Raw genomic sequence first — 15898 nt, 5'->3', positions numbered from 1 at the left:
TACACACCAGGGTCTTTGGGGTAAGTTGTTTTGAAAACTCCTTATACGTATATACCAAGCAATAAGTGATTGTTCTTTAGTATATGGTTTTCAAAGAAATTTTATCTCATGTCAGCTCCATTTGATTAGGAGTGCATGTTTGGGGTCCTTTGTTTAGAAAGTTGTGAAACACTGTTTAGTTTTAACAAAGAAGTGTTTAGTTTCATCAGAGGTATGAGAATGAGGGGAATGGGGGAAATTAAATGCTATATTTAATAAAGTAGGTCAGCTTTTATTTCAGGTCAATATCTTTTTAATGAACATTCCTTATCTACTTATGTAAAAGTTCTGTCTTAGTCTGAGCAGAAAGGGAAGGAAAATGAAACTTGGATGTTGTGGTCCTTTTCTAATCAGAAGAGATCATCCCTCTCTCTCAATTTGCTTTTTCTATCTTCAGCTTCTACAATATAGCTATGTTCAATTGTCCTTTCAACTAACGTTGGTGGTTTTGCAGCAGTTTTTGTACTTGACTTAGGTTTAACTGTTTATTCAGAATTTGCCATGTTAAAGCTAAACAGGAAATTAAATCACAGATATAAAATAATGTCTTTATTAAATATAACCTCATTGGGTTTATGTAAAAGATAAACACAAGCTCAAGCCTAAAATACAGTGAGCAGTCGTACATACATTATTGATATATAATTAGGTTAATTGTTCTTTAATTTAGCAATTTACTGAGTGCTGTTGTGTGTCAGCCATTAGTGCTGATTACTAGGAATATAACAGTGAAGATTATGTTCAAAATTCAGCTCCCACATTTTAGTGGGAAAGTTAGGAAACGTTTTAGAATTTTCTCTTTCCTTTATTTGGTCAACTGTTTTTTTGTATTTGAAAGAAATAATTTAAAAAACTCATTAGTAAATGACAACGAGCCACATTGTTAGGAAGAACTTTCCCTTGTCACACTTATTGAAGTAGGGGCCAGATGTGGTGGCTCATGCGTTTAATCCCAGCACTTTGAGAAGCTGAAGCAGGAGGATCTCAGAAGCCCAGGAATTCAAGACAAGCCTGGGCGATAAAGTGAGACCCCATCTTTACCAAAAAATGAGAAAAATAATTAGCTGAGTGTGGTGGCATGAACCTGTAGTGCCAGCTACTTGGGAGACTTAGGCAGGAGAATCGCTTGAGTCCAGGAGTTGGAGGCTGCAATGAGGCATGGTTGTGCCGCTGCAGTCCAGCCTGGGGGTACCATAGTGAGATTCTGTCTCTAAAAAAAAAAAAAAAGTGGTTCATAAATAATTTTATGAACACTGAAAAGGCATTTCAAACAATAAATTCATTAATTTCCTAATCTTTCCTTCTATAGATACTGGTTCTGGTTTTGTATGTATAAATAATAAATAAAATTTGGTGAATACAGAGTTAAAGAGTTTAGAAGTATGTGGAATTCATTAAAAAGTCTCTTTAGGGCTGGGCACGGTGGCTTACACCTGTAACTCCAGCACTTTGGGAGGCTGAGGCGGGTGGATCATTTGAGGTCAGGAGTTCGAGACCAGCCCGATCAATATGGTGAAACCCTGTCTCTACTAAAAATACAAAAAATTAGCCAGGTGTGGTGGCACATGCCTGTAATCTCAGATATTTGGGAGACTGAGGGAAGAGAATCACTTGAACCCATGAGGTGGAGGTTGAAGTGAGCCAAGATTGCACCATTGCACTCCAACCTGGGCAACAAGAGTGAAACTCCGTCTTGAAAGAAAGAAAGAAAGAAAAAAGTCCCTTTAGAAGAGATGTTTCTTTTGGTTTGGACTGCATTGACATTTCTTTTGCAGGTTCATTGTATATCTGTATTTTGCAATTATGATTTAAATTGTTTTCTAAATGAAGTTCAAATTCTTCATCTTTCAGATCTTGACAGAACAAGTATGTACTCAGGTCGTACACAAACCACATCCAGAGCCAGATTCTACAGTGAAAATTCAGAATCCAAGTGAGCAAATGGCAGTTCTTTATTGTATTGTGGTAGGCGCATGGCAACATAGGAGACTAAATCAAAACTTTTCCTAACCCCTTAAATCATTATGGTGTTTACCTAATTCATGACAGTTTTAACTCACCTTTTATAGTGTTAAGTATTTATTTGAAAGTCAGTAATACTTTTTGAGTTGAACATAGGATATGGTTACAAATCTTCAAGATTTTTCTTTACAGTGATTCTTAAAGTGGTGGCAACTTTGTTAAAAAACTCTACACCAAGTGCAGAGCTGATGGAAGTTCGTCGTTTATTTTTATCTGATATGATAAAACTTTTCAGTAACAGCCGTGAAAATAGAAGGTAAGCAGTTTGGATACTATAACAACACTTTATTCCATAATTAATATTTTCTCTCTTTTAGATTTTCAATTCATTTCAAATCTTTTCCATATTGCTAAATACTTTTAATCATCAGAAAAGGCATTTTATGTTTCTTTGACATAATCTGAATTCAGTATACTTCTATTTATTTTTATATTATTTTTATTTTGTTACATGGATATTATCTTTTAATTGTATATATGAATATACATATAAACAAACTCTTATTTAGAATGTAATATCCCTTTTAGTGGTACCTATGTATCACCAATAGAACTTTCAGTTGTAATTGTGTTGGATTTCCCCATTTTCGTCTATGCTTTCCACCCCATTTTTCTTATGGCTGATTGTTGTGCATTTTTAAGCTAGTTAGCTAGAACATGGGATAGAGTCTGAGGCCATGAACTCTGGGATAGTCATTGCCTGAGTCTATAATTTAACAAATATTGATTGAGTGCCTGTTGTGTTCAGTGTAAGACCTTGTGCTACACAAGATAGTCTTAGTACACAGTCTCAGCACATTCCAGTGGGAAACAAAACCATAAAGCAATGATTAATGTATAATGTGTTAAGTACATTGTGAGTGCTAAAGGTGGTGAGAAAGTAGAGAAGCAATAAGTAAATTTGACTGTGAAAGTTAGGAAAGTGATTTTGAATGATAATTAGGATTTTTCCTGGTAGAGAAATAAGAGAAAGTCATTCCAAGTATAGAATATATAATGTGCAGCATGACGGTACACCTTGCTTTACTGAGGTCAGATCATATTTTCACTGTTTTATTTATCAAAGTTTCAAAATAATAAATTCTAACTTAATTTGGATATTTTTAATGAGATCAAATTTTTTTCTCCCTAGATGCTTATTGCAGTGTTCAGTGTGGCAGGATTGGATGTTTTCTCTTGGCTATATCAATCCTAAAAATTCTGAGGAACAGAAGATTACTGAAATGGTCTACAATATCTTCCGGATTCTTTTGTATCATGCAATAAAATATGAATGGGGAGGCTGGAGAGTCTGGGTGGATACCCTCTCAATAGCCCATTCCAAGGTAACACGGGATTTAACATTTTAATATCATCAGAGTTATTGCGGTGGATTAAATGGCTACAAATATGCATCTGGTGCCATCTTGTGGGCATCTTAGATTTTGACAGATTCCTGTATCTCAGTTTTGTATTTTTTCCCTCACTGTTAATAGACTGTTAGAACTTGAAAGTGGCTTATAGATGAATTAATTCAAACCCCAAATTTATAAATTAGGAGTTTTATACCCAAAGCTGACCTACATCTGTTTTATAGCAAATCTGGGAACTTTAATCTGAGCCACTTGCTCTTTCAACTGGTTCTTGGAAAAATATTTCATGAAATAGTCTCTGAAATATACTTTTTAAGAAGTCAGATTTTTTCATTTCCAAGTGAATCATAAATACAGTGTTTAAGTTTAGTGGTATTTTAATTGCATTATCTTTTCTTTATTTTTAATCTTAAAAATCTGTATGTCTATTTTAAGTATTATTTGATCTTTGGTAAAATGAAATAGTGAATTAAACTGTACAAGTGTATACACGTTAGATTCTGGAAATTCAGAGTTACGGGTTTCTCATCATGAAGTGTTATAGAAGAAGCATGGGTGTCAGAAGTATGGCTTTTAATTTATTCTGTGCCTTAATTGAGTTTTGTGATTTTAGGAGACTCATTAAGTCTTCTTGAACATGAGTTAGAAAAAAATGTTTAGAAGGATAGATAGTAAATATTATAGGCTGTGTGGGCTATACAGCCTCTGCTGCAGCTACTCAACTCTGCCATTCAGTGTGAAAGACAATCCATAATGTAAATGAATGATCATGGCTTTGTTTGAATAAACCTTTATTCACCCAAAGAGATGGTAAGCAGTTTTGTCCCATGGGCCTTATGTTACCAACCCCCACTTTTGAGACTTGCTTTCTTCTTCTGTAAAATTAAGGGGATTTTTGTATTATGAGATATTCTTTAAAGGATGGTCCCCTCAATCTAAAATTCAGTTAACTTATTTAAATATACATTAATAGTACCCATGTCTGTAAGAGAAAGACTATGAACTTTAAAAAATATTAGAAAAGCTTTTGTTTCTATTATAAATTTACATTTTGTGAAGTATTGACACCTCAGATTTATCATTGCTTTAACAAATTTGAAAATAGCAAAGAAAAAGACATTGCAGGTCTTTGTGCAAAAAAAGTATTCTGATTATTAATAAAGAAGCCTAAGTAAAGTAACAAATTCAAAGCAGCTTATATAAGGATAAAACTGTGATGTTTTAATAGCTTATAAATTTATACATTTAATGATATGTGTGAATTTTTTAACATCAGTTGTTGGGAAAGGTGCACATATGAGCAATAGATGGTGAAAACTGACATAGTAATAGTACTTTAGATATTGTATATTATTAACTGCTTATTCTCTGTTTAAGCTTACATAAATGTGTGGAAGTTAACTGGCATATTAGGTTTGGGTAACATTGAAATACTTAGCCTAAAAGAAAATAGCTTTTAATATTGCTGAGTTATCGGTGTGATTTTGGCAATCCTTATAATAAACCATATATAGCTGTATTTGTTGATTATTTCCAGTTCCTTAATGAAACTAAGCACTTACTTTAGGACTAACAAGTGCCAGCTTTGAAGTCTTAAACTTTCTGGCATTATTTTTTTCTATTTCCACAATTTAATTTGTATTATTTAGTTTTTTCTTTTTGATATGTACAAAATGCCTTAATGTTTTCTTTACTTATTTCTAAGGTCACTTATGAAGCTCATAAGGAATACCTAGCCAAAATGTATGAGGAATATCAAAGACAAGAGGAGGAAAACATTAAAAAGGGAAAGAAAGGGAATGTGAGCACCATCTCTGGTCTTTCATCACAGACAACAGGAGCAAAAGGTGGAATGGAAATTCGAGAGATAGAAGATCTTTCACAAAGCCAGAGCCCAGAAAGTGAGACCGATTACCCTGTCAGCACAGATACTCGAGACTTACTCATGTCAACAAAAGTGTCAGATGATATTCTTGGAAATTCAGATAGACCAGGAAGTGGCGTACATGTGGAAGTACATGATCTTTTAGTAGATATAAAAGCAGAGAAAGTGGAAGCAACAGAAGTAAAGCTTGATGATATGGATTTATCACCGGAGACTTTAGTAGGTGGAGAGAATGGTGCCCTTGTGGAGGTTGAATCTCTGTTGGATAATGTATATAGTGCTGCTGTTGAGAAACTCCAGAACAATGTACATGGAAGTGTTGGTATCATTAAAAAAAATGAAGAAAAGGATAATGGTCCATTGATAACATTAGCAGATGAGAAAGAAGACCTTCCCAATAGTAGTACATCATTTCTCTTTGATAAAATACCCAAACAGGAGGAAAAACTACTTCCTGAACTTTCTAGCAATCACATTATTCCAAATATTCAGGACACACAAGTACATCTTGGTGTTAGTGATGATCTTGGATTGCTTGCTCACATGACCGGTAGTGTAGACTTAACTTGTACATCTAGTATAATAGAAGAAAAAGAGTTCAAAATCCATACAACTTCAGATGGAATGAGCAGTATTTCTGAAAGAGACTTAGCGTCATCAACTAAGGGGCTGGAGTATGCTGAAATGACTGCTACAACTCTGGAAACTGAGTCTTCTAGTAGCAAAATTGTACCAAATATTGATGCAGGAAGTATAATTTCAGATACTGAAAGGTCTGACGATGGCAGAGAATCAGGAAAAGAAATCCGAAAAATCCAAACAACTACTACGACACAAGTAAGCTACCTTATATGAGTTCTAGAAATAAATAAAAATGCATTGAATAGATAGAGTTGTTAGCACCAAAGCGGAGTAATTTCTTATCAGTTACTTCATGTTTCTATTGAATTATAGTATAATAGTAATTTATGGAACTAAATAGTGTGGTATAATTTCCTGTATATAAGAAATTAAAAATATCTCAATTATATTTCCAACTCTGCCACATTCTTCTGTGTAACTTTGCTCAACCTCTCTGGGCCTAAGTTTCCTTATCGAGTACAAGAGGTTGTACTAAAGGATGACCTTTAAGGTCTCTGCCAGTTCTAACATTTTATAACTCTGTGACTACATTTACACATTTTGTACTCAAGATCTTCATTCTGGATACTTGATTAATTTTAACCTTTTAAGCTTCAGGCCCAACCCTGTTCTGTGGATTATAGAAAAGAGGACTTGGAGCCCAGATTGAACTGATAAATGAAGGGGAAGGGAAAAGGGAACTGTTATTTATCCAGTGCCTACTATGTTCCGGGCACTGTGCTATATGTTTTCAGATTTAATCCTCACAACCACCCTGTGAGGTAGGTAATACGGCTGAGAAAAGTTAGAATTATTAGCAGTGAGAATTTTCTGTTCAACCACATGAATAGAAATTTGTTATAAGACAATTAAAGACTCTTAGGTCTGGTTGTTAGGAAATGTTAGTCCTTCAGTTTTGACCTCACTGGAATAAAGCTAAAAACAGATGATGTTTTCTGATACGGATTTTAATTTTTGAGCTCTGAGTTATGACTATTTCTTTATTTTCTAGGATAAATAATGCCTTATGGTTAAGAGTTTAAGAAATAAGAACAGATTTACCGTTAATGACTTGGGTTTTGTTATCCTCTGGGTGCCCCACTTGCCTTTTAATGTCATTGAAGATACATTGAATGTGTTTCCATTAGGTTTATACTATGAAGAGTAAACCATGCCTGTCTTGTGTCTTTGTACTCCAGTAAGAGTCCTTCATAATATATCATGTGTGTGGGGAAAACATTTTTATTTTTTCTCTAACTGCCAATTTCCATTTTTGTGGCAGTTGCATTGTAGTGATAATTGGCAGGAGATGAGAATATTGAATTAGATACAGATGCAAAATAAAGGAAAACATCATGCATTGTTTATTGAACAATAGGCTTCCCTGTTGAACACTAGACTTGCCTGTTTTTCATTTGGAGTTTGTAGACATTTTTCTGGTTTATTTTCTAACTTATCAAATGCATTTGCGTTTTTGAAGTACTGTAAGTGAAACAGACTTTAAAGTTAACTTGAAACTGTTCAAGTAATATTTTTTCTAATCTTGTTCTTTAGTTACAATTAGCTGATGACGTATATCCAGTATACTTCACTTTGTATATGCTCGCTTCATTAAGGAAGTAATGTGGTCTAATTTAAAGACTCTTAATGGGGTAAACGGGTCTGGTTTTCAGTGTGATCTTTGGTGTTAACTTTAGGTATTTGATTATCTTGCCTAGTTTCTGCAATAGTAAAATAAAAGCAATAATGGAGACTTCAGCCCAAAAAGTTTCCTGTGCAAGGAATTACCAGGTGAATAATACATGTGAAATATATTAAACTGCTAAAGTCATATGCTAAAGCATTAAAGCATTATTCACTTTACTATACTCACAGTTTCATTTTAAAATGAGGCATTTCTTTTGTATTCCACAAAAGTTTATCTTTTCCTTCTTTAGGCTGTGCAGGGTCGGTCTATCACCCAACAAGACCGAGATCTCCGAGTTGATTTAGGATTTCGAGGAATGCCAATGACTGAGGAACAGCGGCGCCAGTTTAGCCCAGGTCCACGGACTACAATGTTTCGTATTCCTGAGTTTAAATGGTCTCCAATGCACCAGCGGCTTCTCACTGATTTGCTATTTGCATTAGAAACTGATGTACATGTTTGGAGGAGGTAGAAATATTTCTTTTTTATAAATTAAAAGCAAATATTTAAAATCTGCCATTGACTATTCTATTTGGTTTTGACAAAACCGAAAATCTGCCTTGATTAAAGGAATTTCCACATTTTTCTTGTATCCTGTTTAAATTAATACCGTGTACTAAATTTATTAGTGATAATATTATATATTATTTAAAGTTTAAAATCACCCTGTGACATGTGTATTCAGAGCCTGTAGTATTTAAGCAGTTAGTGGATATTGATTCAAAGATGAGAACTTAGACAACAAATCTACATAAATTAAACCATTGCCTTTCTAAATTTTCAATTTAATTTTTGATAGTAAATGTGAAACATTAATTATGAGAGCACATCATTTACATAGGCATGAATACAATTAGGAAGTTGATGGATATAAGTAACAAGGGCAACTTAAATGATCTAGCGCAACATTCTTAGGAATGTTGGTTTCCAGGCTTCTCCTCATTTTCCTTTTAGGATTCAAGGTGGCTGCTTCAGCTCCTAACATCAATTCATCACAAGTAACCTGCCCAAATTAAAAGGCAGAGATGACTCTTCTTCTTTCCTCTTCTTCCTGTTTTTCCTCTGCCTCCTCTTCTTCTCTCTCCTCTTTCACTTTCTCTTTTTCTTCTCCTCTTTTCTTCTTTTTTTTTTAAAAGAAGCCCGTCAAGAGATTTCCCCCTTATGTCTCATGAGCCAGCAGGATCACATCCTCTTTCAGAATCAATCATCAGAAAAAGAAAATGGGATTATAATGACTGGCTTTTAGGGACTAATACTGGTTAATTAACTAGTAACTAGGGTTAGGCTAGTCTTTCCTATACCCAATTAAGCTCAATAATAAAACAAAATATAAAATGTGTGTTAGCAGGGAAAAAGTTATGACTATTGTGGAAGAAGTCAATAAAGTCTGCCATAGAAAGATTTTACTTTTGATTTTATTTGATCAATTTGTTCTTAGACTACTCATATATTTTCATTGCTAATTGTTATATGATAAATTACCTAGAGATGGTAACTAAGGAAACCTAAATACCATGAAATACATTGCTATTAACATGAAGACCAATGTATGGAAATAAATTACGTAATTTAATAATTATAATATCAGTAGCCTCCAAGTGAGTGATACTCAGCTTTTTTTCCATCCACCTACTCTGTGTTTTTGTTTTCTTTGATGGGCTCTCATGAAATTACCCAAGTAGAATTTAATGTAATTTAAATTTTTTAAAGGTAGCACTTTATTTTTAGGACAGGGAGAAACATTTTGAAATTTAACATACACAGTGATAGATAATAATTCACAACTTTAAAAGGGTGAGAATTATTGACTTAATTTTGACCATGGAGTAATTTCTTCTTTTAAATCTTATTTTTTTCCCATTAAAAAACAGTTCAGGCCAGGTGTGGTGGCTCACGCCTATAATCCCAGCACTTTGGGAGGCCAAGGCGGGAGGATAGCTGGAGCTCAGGAGTTCAAGACGAGGGCAAGACCCTGTTTTTACAAACACTGGCTTGGCATGGTGGTGTCCACCTATAGTCCCAGCTACTCGGGAATCTCCTGGGCCCAGGGAGGTTGAGGCTGCACTGAGCCATTATCCCACCACTACACTCTAGCCTGGGTGACTGCAGAGATCCTTTCTCAAAAAGAAAAAAAAAATTATATTCTTGACTGACACCAAACGAAAGCAGGGTATTTTTTTTGACATCTACATTGTATGTTTTATATGAGAACACTGTACTACCAACTTACTTTGAGATTTTTTTCCTTTTCTTATTAAGTAAGTTCTTGGATTTGTGCTGATTTATTTATACTCCTCTATCATGTCACTTCTTTAACAGTACACATTTTCAATGTGACTAGTCAAAGGTGGGGTTGAAGTCATTGGGAATGTGACAAATGGAAACTGCCTACAAAATAGAACTTTCAGTTAAATTTTTAGGTTTTCAGTTTCAAATTTTATTTATGGTTATGAAAATTTTGAATTGGTTATATTTTGAGTTTCCATATTATTTTTAACATTAGACTTACTTTTTATATTTAAAAGGTTTTGCCTTTCAACAAAAAACAATCAGATTTGGCAAAATAAATATTTTTAGCCAAATTTGTTGATTCAGTCGTATGTCTTAGAATCTAGTACTGTATTTTTCAAGCAAAATAATAATATAATGAGTTAATATACTTGGACACAACAAAATCCTGTGGAGATGAATGCTTAGTTTTTGGTAATATGATATCTCAATTATAAATTGCTTTATTTTATAATAATTTAATTTTAAATATGGCTAGCTCCTATAATTCTATAATTTTTCACTTGTTATTCTAAGTAAATTGTCTAAGCTTTTCATTTAAGTAAGCCAAAACCTACTCATTTCTGTTTTTTGTATTTTAGCCATTCCACAAAGTCTGTAATGGATTTTGTCAATAGCAATGAAAATATTATTTTTGTACATAACACAATTCACCTCATTTCCCAAATGGTAGACAACATCATCATTGCTTGTGGAGGAATTTTGCCTTTGCTCTCTGCTGCTACATCACCAACTGTAAGTACTTTGCCTCCATCTAGTGGTTATATTTTATAATTACGTGACTTGAGCATTTCAGTGGTGTTCTAGGCTGTAAACAGATTTTAACCAGACCTGTACTTTTTAGGGAACTATTTAACCATTTAAATTTCTATTTCCACCACTTTTGTTTATCAGTGTTGGGTTCCAGCTGTGTGTGCTTAAGAAAATATTTCTCTGGTAATTCTGATGAATACTTCATCAGAAGAGTATTGCATTCTTCATCAAAGATATTGTATATCTCTTCAAACCTATAGTACAATAAACTCTTAAAATCCTTGTTGTTTAACATTTTCGTTTATTTACTGATTCAACATTTATTTTACAAAATCTAGCCTTGTCTTGATTTGTTTCTATATAAAACATTGAAATGTGTTAATATAATACATTTTAAAGGCGTTTAATGTTAATTGTGTATGTCATTTAAAATATAATAGGTCAATGTTAACTTCATATTTTAGTTGTCATTAAAAACAAAATCTTTGATTCATACCAAGGCAGACTCCATAGCTACTTGCTCAGATGAGAAAGAATATAGAATTTTGCTTCCCATATTACCCATGTTCTTGTTGCCGTATTAGAAACTCATCCTTAAGCTCAGAAAGCATACCTTTGCCAGAGGGAAATATTTCATTTTACTAAGATGTCTATTAGTTGGTGAGACACTGTTTCCAAGTTGATCTCTAAGTTTATTTCATCATTAACAAGCTTTTTCTACATGACTCTTTTTCTTACTGTTCTTTTCTAATGCCACCACCATCACCAGAGCAGCCTTGAAACTTCAGCATTAGCAGCCACAGGCTATATCCTCACACACTTTCCCCAGGCCTTACTCTTCTGTTTTATTCATGAATTTGCTCAAGAAGTCCACAAAGGGAAGCACTCCAGTTCAGAAGGAGGAATGCAACAGAGCAAGTCACCAGTAGGGCCTTAATCAAATTAGCAGCTGAACCAAGGAAATGGAGCTAAGAAGAACAGTATAAATGGTTGATGGTGTGTGAAGAGTGCAAGTATACATACAGCACTCCTTTTCTTTAATCTCTCTTTTCCTCTGGTGATTTATACCAAATTCTGGTACATTTTGAGAGGTGTGTATGTTTTTTAAAATGCATTCTAATAGTGAGACATAGAGGGCATTTTTTTTCTTCTCTCTTTTCTTTTTTTTTTTTTTGACAGAGTATCATTCTGTGACCCAGGCTGGAGTAAAGTAGGGCAATCTCAGCTCACTGCAACCTCCGCCTCCTGGGTTCAAGCAATTCTTCTTCCTCAGCCTCCCAAGTAGCTGGGATTACAGGTGTGCGCCACCACACCCAGCTAATTTTTGTATTTTTGGTAGATACGGGGTTTCACTATGTTGGCCAGGCTGGTTTCAAACTCCTGACCTCAAATGATCTGCCTGTCTCAACCTCCCAAAGTGCAGGGATCACAGGCATGAGCCACCGCTCCTGGCCAACGTGTTTTTTTTTTTATATATTGAAGACTGAATAAATCAGTATTTTCTTTGTGACATTTTTCTTGATCATATAAATTACATTTTGTGTTTTATAAATTATCATTTGTTATGAAGAAATTTTTAAAAGGTTGTATTGAAATTCACTTTGAAATGTAATATTGAATGTTTTTAAATTTTGCATGGAACATAAAATGCTTCTTATGTAAAAAAAACAGTTTAGCAATAGTTATTTAAATTTGTGTAGGTTTAAAATATTCACATTACTAAATAGTGTTCCAAATTTTAAAGGCAAAAGATCTTTAACTATTAAGATAGAATATTAAAATAATGAAGTAAACTATAACATACATACTATTGCACCAGTCAAATTTGCTTATTTATTTGATGATGACTGTATGGTAAAGATACTGACGCTTTGAGGTTGGCTTCCAAAATTATTACGATTCAGTTTTGAGCACTGTAGTTTGGAATTTAAAATTATTTATTACCTAGACTATCTCAACAGACTTGGGAATTCATTCCATTATAGAAACCTTTGTTTATTTTCTCAATTTCTATATTTCTGTTATTTTGGCCCATTAACTGTTTGGACCTATGCCTGGTTGTACAACATCCCTGATTTTATGATTTTTGAATGAATTGCTTCCTTAAGAGAAATAGCTGAACCTTTCTCCCATTTTGTATCTGGTAGAACTATGATTGGTATTGACTGCTGAATGTTGTTTTTCTATTATGAATGTTGTTTTTGTATTACTGGGTTGTATAATATTCTTGCTAGAAGTTGTAACGTAGCAGAGGGAAAAAGTTGGGAAAGAGGAGGTTGAATAATGAGGGAAATTAAACCTGAATATTTGGGCTTTTTATATTTAAATTTAAAGTGTAAAAAGCCAAAAGAGAATTTTGGAAGGGAAAAGCGAAAAAAGGAGACATTGGCAACGTGAAGGTTACTGAAAGGAAACATTGTCTTATAGGTGCTTTTAGAATTTTAATCCTAGATATATGAAGAGAGATGGAAACATTTGAAACTAAGGTTTGAGTGAGCTGGTAATTTTGTGTATATATATAGTTTTACAGAATATTCTTACTATATGCATATTATGAAGAAATAGGAATAATAATGGTTTATGGCAGTAGTTTGCAAACTTTTGTGTGTGGGGCCAGATGGGAAATATTTTAGGTTTCATTGGCAGTATTGTTATCTATCATAGCTAGTCAACTCTGCTGTGATAGTACAAAAGCAGCAATAGACAATACATAAACAAACATTTTTTGTCTGCCATTTCTGTGAGATTGACATAGAAGTGGTCTCTTTTCTGCCCTGGAAATTTAGATGAGTACAGTAATTTATACTAGAGATAACGTTTTTGTATTGCTGTTAGAGTATCATCATCATGGAAGAAAATTTTTGAACTGTTTAATCTTAGTTGGAAGGAACATATCTTAATGGAAACTTAAGAAAAAAGAGTATATATATAGTTTATAATGATAGTTTCAGCACCTTGAACTTAGTACTCTTGAAGAAGCAGCACTTTATGGGAGTTTCAGTTTTGCCTAGATTGCTTAAATTCATATGTAGCATAGAAAATAAATTACAAAAAATAGTTTCAGATCTCCGAGTTAGACCAATAGTTTTAACTGTAGTATTCAGGGAAAAAAAATAGACCTCTTAGTATGTAATTTGGCCAATCTTTGCTTTGGGAAAGCAGCATTATTTTTGTTGCTGATTTTGTTAGTTGATGTTTCTGTGACTAGCTAATAGAATCCTCTCATTTATTCTCTAATATATTGTTTAACTTGGTCATAAATGAAAGTGAAAAATTGAAGAAGAAAAAGAAAAGCAAAGAACATGGATCAACCACAAATTGCACACTTTGTGATTTTCAGTTGACCACTTTAGTCAGCCATCCAGAACACTGAATATTATGGAGCTTAATTCAGGGCTTAATTTTCTCTGTCCCAGAAAAGTAGTAGAGACTGACATTTCTAGCTCTCCTAATAGTTGCATAATTATAAGAGAGAAGAGCTGCTTTTTCTATTCTGTCCAAAAATAACAAAGTCTTAATTTTAGTTTATTTTTATTATCAGAATATATCATAAATAGATTTGGAAAAATTACGAATAATGTTGTTGGTTTTGCTGTTCTTTTGTTTATCTCATAGGACTGATCATACTTTACTATTCTCAGGATGCTTTTATATGTTTACCTATACAATGTACCATGAAAATAGCAGATTTTAAGATTTATACTCACATGTACTTGTCAAAATTAGAAAGAATAGTTGATTTTTATTGTGAAACCTAATTCTATCTGATATTTGAATATAATGAATATAATTATTAATGTAATAAGAATCTTAAACTTAGTATAATACCTATTTAATTACCTTTATTCATATTCAGTCCTCATTTAATATATCAAGTTATTTTCTATCATGGAAAAGTGGTTTATAAGTTATAATCTCTCAAATATTTTATTATTTTATTAACTTCTGGGAATTTTCAACTATAGGAAGGGTTCTGTATATTTGAGAATACAAATTACATTATTTCCTTATAGAAAATTCTAGAGGTTGGTATCATTTCCCTGAGTCATTTCTGCCTAAACCAGAATTGAGGTAGGGATTTTGCAGAGGCATTACATTAGCTTATTTATTAAAATGTTCCATTAATTATAGGAAAAGATACTTGTTTTGTAAAATAGAGTATGCATTATTTCTAATATATGAACTATACTTACATATATTATTTGGGCAGAGTTACTACAATAAAAAATAAATTGAAGTCTAAATATTTGATATTTAACCTTGATCATGTATAATTTATAAAGTGAAAATCTGAGAATTTTGCTTTTAGTAAAATAATCAAATATAATTTTTAAATATATTATTTTGTGTTTCAATTTTACATTGTATTTTCATTTAATTTAATAATTTCCTTTTCTTGTACTTTTTTGGTCTGTTGTCTGTTTTGTCTAATGCATGTCCAGGGTTCTAAGGTTAGTATTACTTTTGTAGTAAATTTCAGCTTTTCAGTTTCAAGTTTTAATTTTACTTACTTATGAAATTTTTGACTTGGTTATATTTTGAGTTTTCATATCATCTTTAACGTGAGACGTATCTTTTGTATATTTAAAAGAGTCATTGAAAGGATTATCTTCCCAATGCATTGTTGTATTACTATTTTATTATGCACAATAATCTCTAGATTAAACTATCATAATGAACACAATGGTGTTACAGTCATATGTACAATCAGATTTTAATTGGTTCTAAGGAAAGTAAATTGGATGAAATATATTATTTTAAGATTTAATAATTGTATGAGAGTGATCTTTATTTTTTAGCCCTATCTTTTGATGCTTACATACTTCATTTTTTAAATTACTTTTATATAAAATGGAATACAAATTCTCTTTTAGACTATTGTTTCAAAAGTGCCTTCTACTTTAAAATTTAATTTTTTCAGTCAAAAAAACACTTCGGTGGATTATATGGACACCTTAATAATTCTATTTATAATTCACTCATTTTAAAATGAAAGCATAGTTTGACAGGTCAAAACACTCAAAACCATTAAATAATGAATATAGAGAGATAGCTATCTGCAATTTCAGTGATTCAAAATGATGAAGAATTTCCTTGTGAACACAGATCTAGATATTCTAAATTCTAACATTTGAAAAATTATTTATAGTATTTGATAGACCTAAGAAATGGCCAAGTTCTTCATTCCTTTATAGAACATTTTAAATTGAAAACAGATTTAAAATGAATTTTTTGCTTTTTCTTATGAGC

The 15898-nt window shown here is 32.6% G+C and overlaps 1 protein-coding gene across 4 annotated transcripts in view; it reads left to right on the top strand.

Annotated features, from left to right (window-relative positions):
• NBEA (neurobeachin) overlaps positions 1–15898 on the top strand; it is a 723704-nt gene that overhangs the window by 219848 nt on the left and 487958 nt on the right. For 2 of the 4 annotated variants that reach the window (XM_030818537.1, XM_030818535.1), the window contains 7 exons: positions 1891–1972; positions 2194–2317; positions 3194–3386; positions 5119–6135; positions 7857–8074; positions 10477–10630; positions 15091–15099. In XM_030818537.1, coding sequence (XP_030674397.1) covers positions 1891–1972; positions 2194–2317; positions 3194–3386; positions 5119–6135; positions 7857–8074; positions 10477–10630; positions 15091–15099 — 1797 coding nt within the window. Of the gene's footprint in view, positions 1–1890; positions 1973–2193; positions 2318–3193; positions 3387–5118; positions 6136–7625; positions 7711–7856; positions 8075–10476; positions 10631–15090; positions 15100–15898 lie in introns of those variants that run through there. The other 2 variants (XM_030818536.1, XM_030818538.1) reach the window with 2 other exon arrangements.

The sequence above is a fragment of the Nomascus leucogenys genome, chromosome 9, assembly GCF_006542625.1.
Source record: "Nomascus leucogenys isolate Asia chromosome 9, Asia_NLE_v1, whole genome shotgun sequence".
Taxonomy (NCBI): Eukaryota; Metazoa; Chordata; class Mammalia; order Primates; family Hylobatidae; genus Nomascus; species Nomascus leucogenys.
Note: the sequence above shows the minus strand (reverse complement) of the source record. Positions and strands in the feature narration are given on the sequence as shown.